The sequence below is a fragment of the Cynoglossus semilaevis genome, chromosome 16 (assembly GCF_000523025.1).
Source record: "Cynoglossus semilaevis isolate Cse_v1.0 chromosome 16, Cse_v1.0, whole genome shotgun sequence".
Lineage (NCBI taxonomy): Eukaryota > Metazoa > Chordata > Actinopteri > Pleuronectiformes > Cynoglossidae > Cynoglossus > Cynoglossus semilaevis.
The window spans coordinates 17,733,082-17,745,429 of record NC_024322.1 but is presented as its reverse complement, the minus strand read 5'-3'; the positions used below and the strand labels follow the sequence as shown (position 1 = coordinate 17,745,429).

General features: G+C 40.6%; 1 protein-coding gene across 3 annotated transcripts in view; it reads right to left on the bottom strand.

The window, feature by feature from the left end:
- ramp1 (receptor activity modifying protein 1) overlaps positions 1 to 11,411 on the bottom strand; it is a 28,125-nt gene extending 16,714 nt beyond the window's left edge. The window contains exons 1-4 of one of the 3 annotated variants that reach the window (XM_025063916.1): positions 11,080 to 11,373; positions 10,547 to 10,720; positions 6,997 to 7,154; positions 5,360 to 5,812 (exon numbers count right to left, since the gene is read on the bottom strand). In XM_025063916.1, the coding sequence (XP_024919684.1) occupies positions 5,360 to 5,417 (58 nt within the window). In that variant the 5' untranslated portion in view covers positions 5,418 to 5,812; positions 6,997 to 7,154; positions 10,547 to 10,720; positions 11,080 to 11,373. Of the gene's footprint in view, positions 1 to 5,359; positions 5,813 to 6,996; positions 7,155 to 10,546; positions 10,721 to 11,079 lie in introns of those variants that run through there. The other 2 variants (XM_025063915.1, XM_025063914.1) reach the window with 2 other exon arrangements.
- Between the last annotated feature and the right edge of the window lie 937 nt (positions 11,412 to 12,348).

Sequence of the window (12,348 nt, the reverse complement as noted above, 5' to 3'; positions counted from 1 at the left end):
CACTGTGTAAATAAAGTACAGCATTACACAATCTACTGCAGTACTACTTCACTCCTCAGAGTGTAGCATCGAGGACTTCACTCCAGCGACAAAGAGAGAAACAATAAATGCACATTTATAGTTATCAATTATCTAATTTTTCTATTAAAACAATTTTACAAAAACTTACAATATATAAATATATACACAAATATATGTATGTGTATGTATATATTTTATATACTATATATTTAAACTTACTGAATATGTATAAACACATGCATATATAGATATATATGTGCATACATATATATGCACATATATATGCATATATATAAATATATTTATATATGTAGGATTGTAATTAATTGAAGGACTGCCTTTCAAAAATGAAGTGGTCCTTTATTGGATCATAAGCCGTGGTAATTTGGCTTGTTATTTAAGCAAATAAACAAACAAAAAAAAAAAACACCGGAGAAGAAGACCGTTTCCTGGTAACACAGTCAAATGTATGCTCACTGATCACCAGCTAAGTACATGAGCTAACAGGTCCATCTGTATTCACAACACTTCCATAACACAGGCCAGAAAACGCTTCAGGAGAGAGGTACACACTGAATACACACTGAAATAATAGAACATTTGATCAAATATTTCCTGTTTGTTTTACTTCTTTAACAAAGCGTTTTTTATCTATAAATTGCTAAAACGTTGAGCTAAATGTAGCGTTAACTAATACTACACAAACAGTCGGTGTTTGTTCATACAGTGAAATAAAAGAAATGTTTCACTATATTAACAACTGATTACAACTGATACTACTGAGTAGTAGAGAGAAACGGTGTTCAACAGGGGGCACGCAACCCGCTACGTTTTTGTGGCGCTAACTGCGGCGTGTTGTGAAATTTTTGGTTTATAGGATCTTTAAAAAAAAAAGAAAATGTACACCTGTTTAAAATACAAATAAAATACAAATGAATATATGAACCTGTGTAATACTTCGTATCAAAGTAACGAGGACTGTTGATAGATTAAGAGATTAAGGTCCAGTTTGATTCGACTGTTTAAAGTCCATCCCCATCCGTCTGTTGAGGAGTAAGAGATTCTCACACACCGGTGTTCTGGAAGATTCCAGCGACAGCCAGTTCCTCCTAAATGACTCTATCTCACAACTTGACAAAAAATTGCTTCAGTCCAATTATGGTTGGACCAATGGGCTCACGCAGGCTTTCTGGAGTGCATGAAATGGGCTCTTCAAACCAGCGTTAGAGGTAATTCTCCACACACCGATTTGATGCCAGGAGCCAACAGGGTTTTTGTTGCACCGCACATTAATTTAAAAAACTGAGCGCTGAGGAACACGGCTGCTGTTGAAAGCACGACGCCACGGGCCATTCTCCGAGTTTCCTGACTCTGATGGGTTGAACACCCTGAAATAAGTTATTTAGTCATTAACTGGGTTATTTTCTGTTTTGTTGCTGATCTCTCTTGACACGATGAAATCTGACAACAACAAGACAAAAAGGTCGCTATGAAGAGGAAGTATTGTAAGAAAAATAAAAGTGTTGAAGGATTAATCACAGGGTAGCTGTCGAATAATCGTGGTTAATCAAGAATAATCGCGATAGTAATTAATCATGATTAATTAAGATGAAGCTGACATTCCTAAATACGACAAAGATTATTCTGTATATTTCTGTAAAGACACACATCAGCAGGTAGATGTCAGTGTTTCTCACCCTGTTTTTAGATTAATCCAAATGATGGGATCGTTAACATGGAAAATGTCAATTAAAAAATAAACAAAAGTCTAAGTGAAAACCTAGAGTTGGTGGACACTAGTGTTTACTGCACCTCCCAAACGTCAGCGTCTCCTCACACCGGCTCTTTTTAAACATTTTCTATTCCGCCCCACCTTCCTCATTTATCTTCTTCTGTCTCCCCCACTTTCTTCTCTGTGTCACTCACCTCCCCCCTCCTCCCCTACAGCCTCCTTCTTGAATCATAAAGCGTCTCTAAAAAGATTTAGATGAGACCTACGCACCACAAAGAGACGTTTCTGTGGCCAAGCAGAAAAACAGAATATGAGATTTTTTTTTTTTCAAGTCAAATATTAAGGTTGACTTTTTTTTGTCAACTCCGGCAAAACTTTTTTTTTTAACTTTCCCTTATGGGAACGTCACAGACTGAAACTCATCAGTAGCAGTCAGTCTCTCTCTCCACCACTGCAGCATCACACCTGCTGGTTGATGTCAGGAAAAACATCTATGACAGTCACATTAGGATAAAACGCCTCACCGATGTGTTTAAATCAAATCGATTTAACTAAACTACATTACGGCACGACAACAACAACAACAGCAAAATGATCTCCTGCAGTAGAAAAAAAAACCTATTCATCATCACACTGAAAGACGTCATGTGAGTGTAGAGGAAAATTTGCATGAACCCAATTTGATTGGCTGTCAGTTGAAAAACCACAATGGGATTCAGCAGAGCATGGAATCTCTGCTTTCACAGAGAGGGATCTAATCGATTTAACTTCACCGTGATGTGATCACCGTGATGTGAGTTTTTCTCACTGCCAGAACTTAAAAGACCAATTTGAATGCAGGCACTTGAACCTGACAAACTGCTTCTGTTAAAACACACTCCACCGGTATTGAAATAGTAATGATCAAACACAGAGACATTTTTCTTTATATAAAATAATTCTATCTATAGAGGCGTTCACATCACACTGGACCTTTGGGGGCGGTCATCGCGGCCGCTGCCGTAGACCCGTGTCTACACAGACAATCGCCTTTCCTGCCTTTCATGGTTGAAGCCTCAACCCAGTTAGAATAATAAACGTGCAAAGGAAACGTCTCCCTCTTTTCAACACGCTGTGTTCACACAGACGTGAACTTCTGACGCTGCCGTCCACTCTTAATCCACCCCAAACGATGGGACTATTTGATGGGTTTTACCGAAGCCTGGTCGACGGTGGATTGATTCACAGAATCCAAGTGGATAAATCTGAGATCTTCTGTTAATATTTCATCATAGATTCTGGATTAAATATAGATTAAAACTTAACGATGACTCAGACTCACTCCATCAAAGTAACAGCCCACCCACTCCTCAGACATGGGGGCAGACTGACTCTGTGGCCCACACTCAGCCTCCAACCTCAGGTAGACTGTACCGCATCAACTATTTTGAGTTCCTGGAGCAGGGGTCTGCAATGTTTTTAAGTTCAAGGATCCCCCCCCTCCTCCCACGCCCCCAAACAGATGAAGAAATGGAGCAGAGATATAAAAAAAAAACCTTCTGCCTCCATTCATTCGTTTGAACATTTGAACGTACGTTTTAATTCATGTACATTTGGATGTGATGAGGTTCCGATGTGCCTGGAAATAGTCTGATTGAATTTCAATTGAATCCCGGAACACACGAGATGAGAGGCGGACGAGTCAGAGGACGAGGATTGAAGAAGTCTCTCTGAGTCCATTTGACCTCCAGATCATTGGAAGTTTCTCCTTTTCTCACTGGCAGAAAACATTACAGGATGGAAATCAGACATAATTTCTTTCTAACATTAGAGGATGGAAATCAGAAATAATTTCTTTCTTAAAATCAAACCATTCTGTAAAAAAAAAAACTAAAAAAACCCTCCGTGTTCTATGACTGATGGTTTTGAAGATTGTGTAAAGACACAGAGAGATGATCAAAGAGCTGAGATGCTACAGTGACAACCTGTTGCTGCTGTGGTGAGTCATGATATTGTCTTTGTATCAACAGAGAACAGATACATGACTTCAGGGCAAAGAGCAGAGAAATCAGACTGAACGCATCTGACACACACAGCTTCTCACCATGTGGTGTATAAAATATAGAAACGACAGTATTTTAGATTTAAAATACATACTGTATTTTAATGGGCCACGTGGTGGTAGGGTGGTTAGTGCTCTTGCCTTACAGAGATATGATCACAGGTTTGAACCCGGCGTGACGTTTGCGTGATCACTCCTTACAGAGATATGATCACAGGTTTGAATCCTGTGACGTTTGTGTGTTCACTTTGTTCTTACAGTCTACACACATACAAATTAATTCTAATTCTAATTAATTAATTCTAATTAATTAATTAATTCTAAGGTCTTCATTTCTACATAAAGGAGTGAACGGTTGTTTGTTTCTGCTTCACTGACAAACACCACCTTCCAAAACCAATACAATTTAATAGACTGTAATATTTAAATCTTCACTTCATTACTCCAGAAGTGCAAGATCCAAAAATTTTAAATTATTAAATATTCAAGCTTGCCTGTTCCATTTACAACATCTTACATCAGGGCACTCAATTCATGAGATGAGCTTGGGATGTGGGGGGGCTGTCACTGTTCCCACAACCATGTCAGTGCAGGGACACACACACAAAAAAATAATTTGTAAATATAAATACTGCATGATACAACACTACAGACAGAGAGTACACATATTTGTTTTTATATTTTTAAATGACCAATTAAAGCACTTAATGAATGACCCAATAAACAAGTTAAAACAAAAATTAAAAATCTTCAAAATGTTCAGATGTGGAGGCCGGAAGTGGCCCCCGGGCCAGGAGTTTGACAACCCTGTCTTTCTGCATCCTCCATGGATAAACTACTAAAGGTGGAGTCACCAGAGTCTGTACTCGAGGCGACTGTGTAACAACTCACAGTCCAGGGTGTAACCCCACCCCCCCAATCCAAACTACTGCTGTAGGTCAATAGGGAAAACTATAATTTTCCTGCATTGTTGTAGTGAATAAACGGTGTATAGACTTGTGAACCCTAGATCTGCACAGATCTAATCTAAAAACACACACTCTAATCTAGATTCTTCATTTTGTGTTATAAAAACACAGCTCTCATTTATTTTATCTCTCCTGATTTAAAACCACATCTCATCACCGCCCACGACCACTGGTTTAAGCCTAACCAACCAACACTAGTCCGACTCTCACTGCACTACCAGGTGAGGAAATGTGTGTGAACAAGGGAAGTGTGTGTGATGAGCTTCACTCCAGGAATGAAGTCAACGTTTGAGTCAAACACGATTTCTGCTGAATTGGACTTTAAACTGTTGGTTAATGTTTTTTTGTTTAACATCAAATGAATTAATTCTCGTTCTATTTTGACTAAAGATGTGGAATAAGATAAACGTTGTGAAACTCCCGTGTGAATCCAATCGCGGCCACGAGGCGTTCAATTCTACAACACGTCTCATTTGTTCCGTTCAATTTTTGCTATGGATCCATCTCCAGTATGTGCTCTGTTTCTGTTTCCCTCCGGAGACACCGGAGGAGCATGTGTGTGTATGTGTATGTGTGTGTGTGTGTGTCAGCACTCACCTACGATCAGCCACAGAAGCGTCTGCCTGTACAGAGATGCTCCGAGCTGAGATCCCATTCCGTCCAAAAATGATCCCCGGACCGAAGTTTGTGATGGAGGTGAAGAGGAGAGCAAACTTACTGCAGCTCAGAGTGGGAGAAGACACGGCATTGGTCCCTGCTGCTGCTGCTGCTGCTGTCCGGGCATTAGTCACTGTGCTGGAAACCTCTGCAGCCTCACACCTTGCGTAAAACACCAGTGTTGGGGGGCAGGACTGGCCCCTCCTCCTGCTCTATACCTAAGTTACCCCCAAACATGTTGAGCCGTCAAACCGGAGCGTGGAAACCTGCCCTGCGGCTAAATTTGGGGTTGTTGGTTTTTTGTTTTTTTTTTTGCGGTTGCTGAGGTGTTTGGAACTGACGTGGACCGTGTTGTGCGCAACGGGAGGCGCCGATCTGGGACCAGAGGAACCGCTGCCCGTACGGCAGTGAAAACATGGGAGGGAGGGAAGAAGGGAGGGAGGGGGAGAAAAGAGGGAGACACAGCATCAACACCCAGGGACAGAGATTAATATGTAGAATAGAATAGAAGTGAATGGACAATGGTTAAAGGTTTGGAATTGGAACGAAAAGTTGTTTCAAATAACGTCATCAAATACAAATAAATGTAATCGATATTGTTAAAGCATGAGAAAAATATAAAAAATACAAGTACAATAAAACAATACAGACCAAACGACACATTATAACTACGTATTACGTCCCACCCCTTTGATGGCTCATAAACGTATAACGCACGTCACGTGACCTCATATCGTTCCGATATATTTACATACACACATTATCCTCCCTTACTCTTATTACCATAAAACCCATTATAAGAAACACAAGATTCAACATGTTATTGTCATTTGTTACACAAACCGACGTTAAAACTAATTAAAATTCTCGCTGCTCGTTATTAACAACTTGGCAACAAACCAACGGAAGAAGTACAATACGATAATTGAATTATAAAAGTGATTACGTACAATACGATAATTGAATTATAAAAAGTGATTACAAAGGTTGTAAAGTTGCCCCGAAAAAAAGTTAGAAGTAATTATAGTGAATAATAGTTTCTGACTGAAACTAGTTGTGCTGATGTAGCAGTGTTTGTATTTGCAGAAACACAGCAGGATGAAAATGAAAAATAGTGACAGTGTAGCGCGATGTACTGTTTAAAACGGCTATATTTCCAACATTTTTAAATTCATTTTTCTTGGTTTAAATTTTGCTAAAATACACGAGGTGAGTGTAACATGTACCGTTTTCCGTTCAGCTCTACAGCCGGTGGTTGGTTGCAAATACATGACATGTTTAAACTACGTTAAAGGTCGGAAGTACTTCCCGGAAATGACTTTAGGCTGAAGCCCAATTACCTGTTAGTCATTTACAGTTCATTAAACTGTAAAGGTTGAGTCTGAAAAATAAACAGTCGCCGCTGAACACTGTGGTAATAAAGACAGATGAGGCGTGAACACCAGGGGCAAGTTCACGATCTGGTTCCAGGGTTTGACGACATTTCGTTGTGCGACACCGACATCTAGCGGTGGCTGTGAGCCTCTACACTGTATACTTTACACTTCATGTTCAGAACACTCGGTGGAAGAGTGTACCTTGCATTCGCCCACGGCTGCTGGGATTGGCTTCAGTTCCCATCGACCCTTATCATGGTTGAGCACCATCGCCACCAGGTCTTTTACTCGGGATGCCCGGATGTGGTTGGTGGAGCCTTGGGGTGTTACAAGCCCGTCACCTGGCTGCGTCAGATCCTCTGAATAAATACAGAAAAACACACAAATAAAGTATTTTCTTGGCTTTGTCCTTATTTCATTTCAATTTAAAATACACATCTTTTTCTTTCCCCATTGCAGTACCAGTCCAGACCACTTGAAGTCATAGACAGAAATGCTATAAGGCTAAGGAAAATACACAATCCAATATCATGTTCCATGGCTCATATATATATATAATAAATATATATATATTTTTAATTATATAATCAGACAGAAACATCCCATTGCAGTACCACTACAGACCACTTGGGAATGAGGAAATACTGAATATGACTCTCATTTGTTGGTTGTATATTGCAGTAAATGTTGTTGCAAAAACATTTTTAAACTTTAATCACTAACAGCAACCTCTGTGTTGAGCTGCCACTTCAGGGAAACAGAAAAAAACACAACTGAATAATAAACAAAGAATAAAAGAGCATATGAAAAATGAATCCTTTAAGTGGAAAACTCAGTTTGACGGCAGACATAAAACAAGAGCAATCCTCTGGCTCTGAACAAAGTGAGTCGTTGGGGTAATGATGCAGTAAAGATGGATACAGCAAAGCAAGTAAAGCGACATTGTTTGGTTTTGCAGTGTCAATTTGACTGATGGGTCTGAGTCGCGAAAAAAACCCAAAACAAACTGTTTACGGTCCCAAGAAGTGAAAGTGAAAAAACACGACATGGTCTGGAGTACGATTCCCCTCCTTCATTCTCTAAAGACACAGCAAAAGAAACATCAAGACACTCAAATTTGAAGTGTAAAGGTGTGATGTCCAAGATTTAGCGACACCTAGTGGTGAAGTTACATACTGCGGTTAAATAAAACAAAAAAATATTTAATTTAATTTAAAAAAATGACATATAGAGTACTAAAAAAAATTAAAATTGCTTTGCAGGAAGTGACCTGCAAATGTGATGCACAGACGGTGAAACATTCGTGGATTATTTTTAAACACTGCTTGTATAAAAATGGCATTAAATAAATTCCCTACGGCAAGAAGAACAATTCAGCCCTGCAGTCTTCCTCCACAGATTGAAAGGCACTGATAAAGCAGCTTTTCTTTGTCTTAGCATGTCAGACAGGCATTTAAATCACCTGCCTGTCTGACCCTCACCATGGCAACCAAGTGTAAACGTACAGCAGGAGGTGTGCAGCCAAAGAGAAAAGAGGGGAGGACAGGGTGGAGGACAGGGTGAAGTGGAGAGTCTGTGGAGGGTTTGCGTGTCTTCAGAGGTTCGGCTGAGACACATGGACGGACTCGCTGATCAAGTGGAGTAGAGAAGTGGAGGAGACAGAGGGGAGAGGACAAATTCGAATGGTAAGGACGGACTTGTTCACTGCGGTTATTATGCATTTATTACCGATTGTTGGCACCACCTTGGAAGTTGGAAAAGTTTCAGAGATTTTGTCTAAAATATCAACATGTTTTAGCAAAAAAACAACAAAAAAACAAATCCAAGTGAAACTCTAGTACAGATCAAATGTTGAGATTTTTAACATGTTTCTGTTTCCCCTGACTGTTGCTTTGTTGTTGCTGTCAAACATTACACCGATCAGTGTTTAGCACCACTGCACGCACACACACACACACACACACACACACAGACGCTGGATTGACTGGTGGATTAACGATCTATTAACTAAATATATTAACTTCAGATAGCAAGAAGAACGAATCATGAGTGTATATTTATTGTTAAGTATTGACCTTTGACCCCTCAATGTAAACACTACATATCAACAACAAAACATGACTATTTATTGTTAAGTATTGACCTTTGACTCCTCGATGTAAACACTGGATAACATAAAACATAGTATAATATTGTTTTGCACTGCACTGGGAATTCTAATGTATTTAAATATTAAAGCATAATATTGTATTGTAAAACAGTGACATTTGTTATGGCATTACACAGCCTAGCATAGCATTATGTTGTATACAATGGTAGTATTGTATAGCAATGCTACTAGTATAGCATTGTATAGTACAGTGAATTGTAGTATAGTTTAGCATTGTATCGGCTAGTGTAGCAAATCATGGTGTTTACTACAGCAGGTTTTATAATTTAGAATAAAAAAAATGAAAACGTGCTAAAATGAATAAAATGAAATAAAATGTGAAGCAGTTTTGTTTAGTTGAGCTCCCCTTAATGGCCTCTGGGTGGTGCTAAGTGTGCTTTTGAAAACTGTAAGTGTATTACATCACTATATTTGACCCCCCTTCCTCCCTGTGGGAGGTCTGTTACTAGTTACTAGGACTAACCTGCTGTTATTGAAGAATCTTACACAAGTGTTTTCTTTTTTTCTTCACCAGTGGAATGAAGAATTAAAAAATATCAAAAGTTGTTCATCTTTAGATTTTAGTTTGCTGTTTTGCGTCAGTCATGGTGTGTGTGTGTGTGTTTTGTATCATGGCATGTGAGCCACACACACACACACACATCACTCCTGTCTCTGCAGGGAGCAGCAGATCAACAGAGAGTTGCAGCACAACAATAACAACACGGCAATGATCACACAAACACACAGACGACTGCCGGCCCGGAGCTGAACCACAGATCACTGCAGCGCTCCGTGGATCTTCACGGTCTTCCCTTCTTCTCTCTCTCTCTGATCTTCACTTGGTCTGAGTTGGTCCGACAGGCCGAGATAGGGTGTGTTTGGGATTCCACCTGAGGTTCAGGCAGATGGAGAGGCATCGAAGTTCAGAGACGACATGGGCGGACATTGAAGTGACGTCAGAAGGAGATTGGTTGGAGAAACGCAGTCCGGAGAAGCTGGAAGTCCCTGAGGACGAGGAGGACGAGGAGCGAAGACTTCCTTCTCTGATCACTGCATGTCGTGAAGCCAAGGTCGAGGTAATACTTGCACATGTGTCTGTCTTTAAACCGTATTTCTCTATATTTCACTACATTACACAATACATTGTTTTATTTAATTATACTAAAAGGATTAGACATTTATTCCTCATAGTTAATGTCAGGCAACGCATCACCATGTCTACGTGAAGAGCTCACAGAACACAAAGCCTCTGTGTGTGTGTGTGTGTGTGTGTTGATTTGGGATCGTTTGAAATAATGGTTCGGCTTTTGTGATCAAAGTATAATATTACTCCAGTGTCAACGCCCCGTTGTTAATATTACACCTGCAGGTGAGGCAGTCACAGAGGTGAGGTGAGGCAGGTGGGGAAGAGGATTTGAACCGTTGTATTTTTCCATTGCATAACAATCGTGCATGTTCGGTCCATGTGACCTGAGCAGTCTTTGAAGACTCCAGAGACAGCCGGCTCCAAAACAAGCACGACTTACTGGAAACAGGGAACGTCACGCCTCCACGTGACATTATGTCAGCCACCAGCAAAATAATTTTAAAAATAAATACCTTGCTGTTTCCAAAGATGGTGCAGCAGCTGTTGACCTCCGGGGCTGATGTGACCTTGTGCGACTCCAACCAGGAGACGGCGCTGCACGTTAGCCCACCTGAGCTCCAGAGAAAGATGTTGGAGTGGATGCGGAGGCCTGATCTGCCTCCTCAGACTCAGCTGCTGCAGGCAGCCTGGCAGGGAGACATTCACACCTTACAGCAGCTGCTGGTACGATTCTGATTTATCCGATTTAGTAGCTTTTTGAACAGTCGGAAACCATTCCATATGTTAACTTTAAATGCAAAAACAATCATCTCAACAAAACTTTTTCTGAAGTTAATATCTCAATATTTCCTCCCCTGATCCCGTATCAATCTCCTCTGTCAACAGTTATTGATTTTTTCTCACCAACTCCCAGTCCAATATTCCTGGTGTTGGTTCATTTTCTTTTTCTTTTCTGTCTTCTCTAGTGATTCCAAATGTAGATCCCTCTGTTCCAATGTATACTTATCATCCAATTAAATGTTGACATTTGTCCTGTAATGCTCACCTGTGTCCACACTCCAGACGGGGGCAGACAGTTTGGATGTGAATGCTCCAAACGGTGACGGCGTGACTGCGTTGATGCTTTCGGTCCGGGACATCGACCTGTTTGAGGACATGGTCACATGGCTGCCGTGGGACCACAGACCTGTGGAGGTGGTCAAGGCTCTGCTGGGAGTGGAGGCGTAAGAACGACGTTCATCACTACTGTGTCTGCACTGACCTGTGAAATAAAAGAAGATAAAGAGTCATAAACAACATATATACGACTCTTAAAACGAGTCCAAATGAAAGGACTTGATGTTTTTAGATAGTTGCTAAAACATTGGCTATTTTTTTAGATTTTTAATGGTAACTTTGTTAGCTCAATCAACATTTACAAATGTATGGCATGTAAAGTGATGAAAACAAATTACTAACTACTAATAACTTCATTTGTACTTCCTACACAGCGACGTGCACCACCCAGCCCGCAGCGTCTGCTCGGCCCTCCATCATGCTGACAGCATCAACAGCCCAGTGAAGGAAGAGATCATGCATATGATGATTGAAGTTCTACATCACAGAGGTACAACAACAACAACAACATGTGATTGGCTCATGCCTCTTAGACACTATAATACCACTACAGTAATACTATTAACAAATATTTGTGTAGGACACGAGGGTTTACAGATTTTCTTTGCTCAACATTCTCTCTCCACAAACAAGTCTGAAAATCTGTACGTGTGCAAGGGAATGTCAGAAAAAAAGCAGAGTGAGGAAAAGAACAAAATGGATAATAAATATATGGCTTGCAGTTCATATGGTGACCACAAACAGTTAAACGTGTCAGTCTAAATATTTTTACACCTTTCAGATGCTGCGTCGTCGTCGTCGTCGTCACCTGTTGACAAATACTCACCCCACGGCCCAGACTCAGACTTCGAGGACTGCGACACAGAGGTGGACTGTGGCAGCCCTTCTCCTCCCCCTTCCACAGCTGCCTCCCCCACACTGATGCACCATCTCCAACCAGGCCTCCTCCTGTACCACGACCCTGAGGTCAGTGGTGAACATTGAAGTTCTTCTTTTGGATTTGGCATTTCTGAAGTTAATTAGCACACACACAACAAGAGACACACAAATCCTCTACAGTGTTTATACAACACCTGGATTTAGACCCCTGTGTGTGTGTGAGTGTGTGTGTGTTTGAATAAACAGAGTCAATGTTAAACAATCAACGAACACGTGTGCAGAGTGGAAGTGAGTGGCCAGTCAGGAGATGATGGGGGGT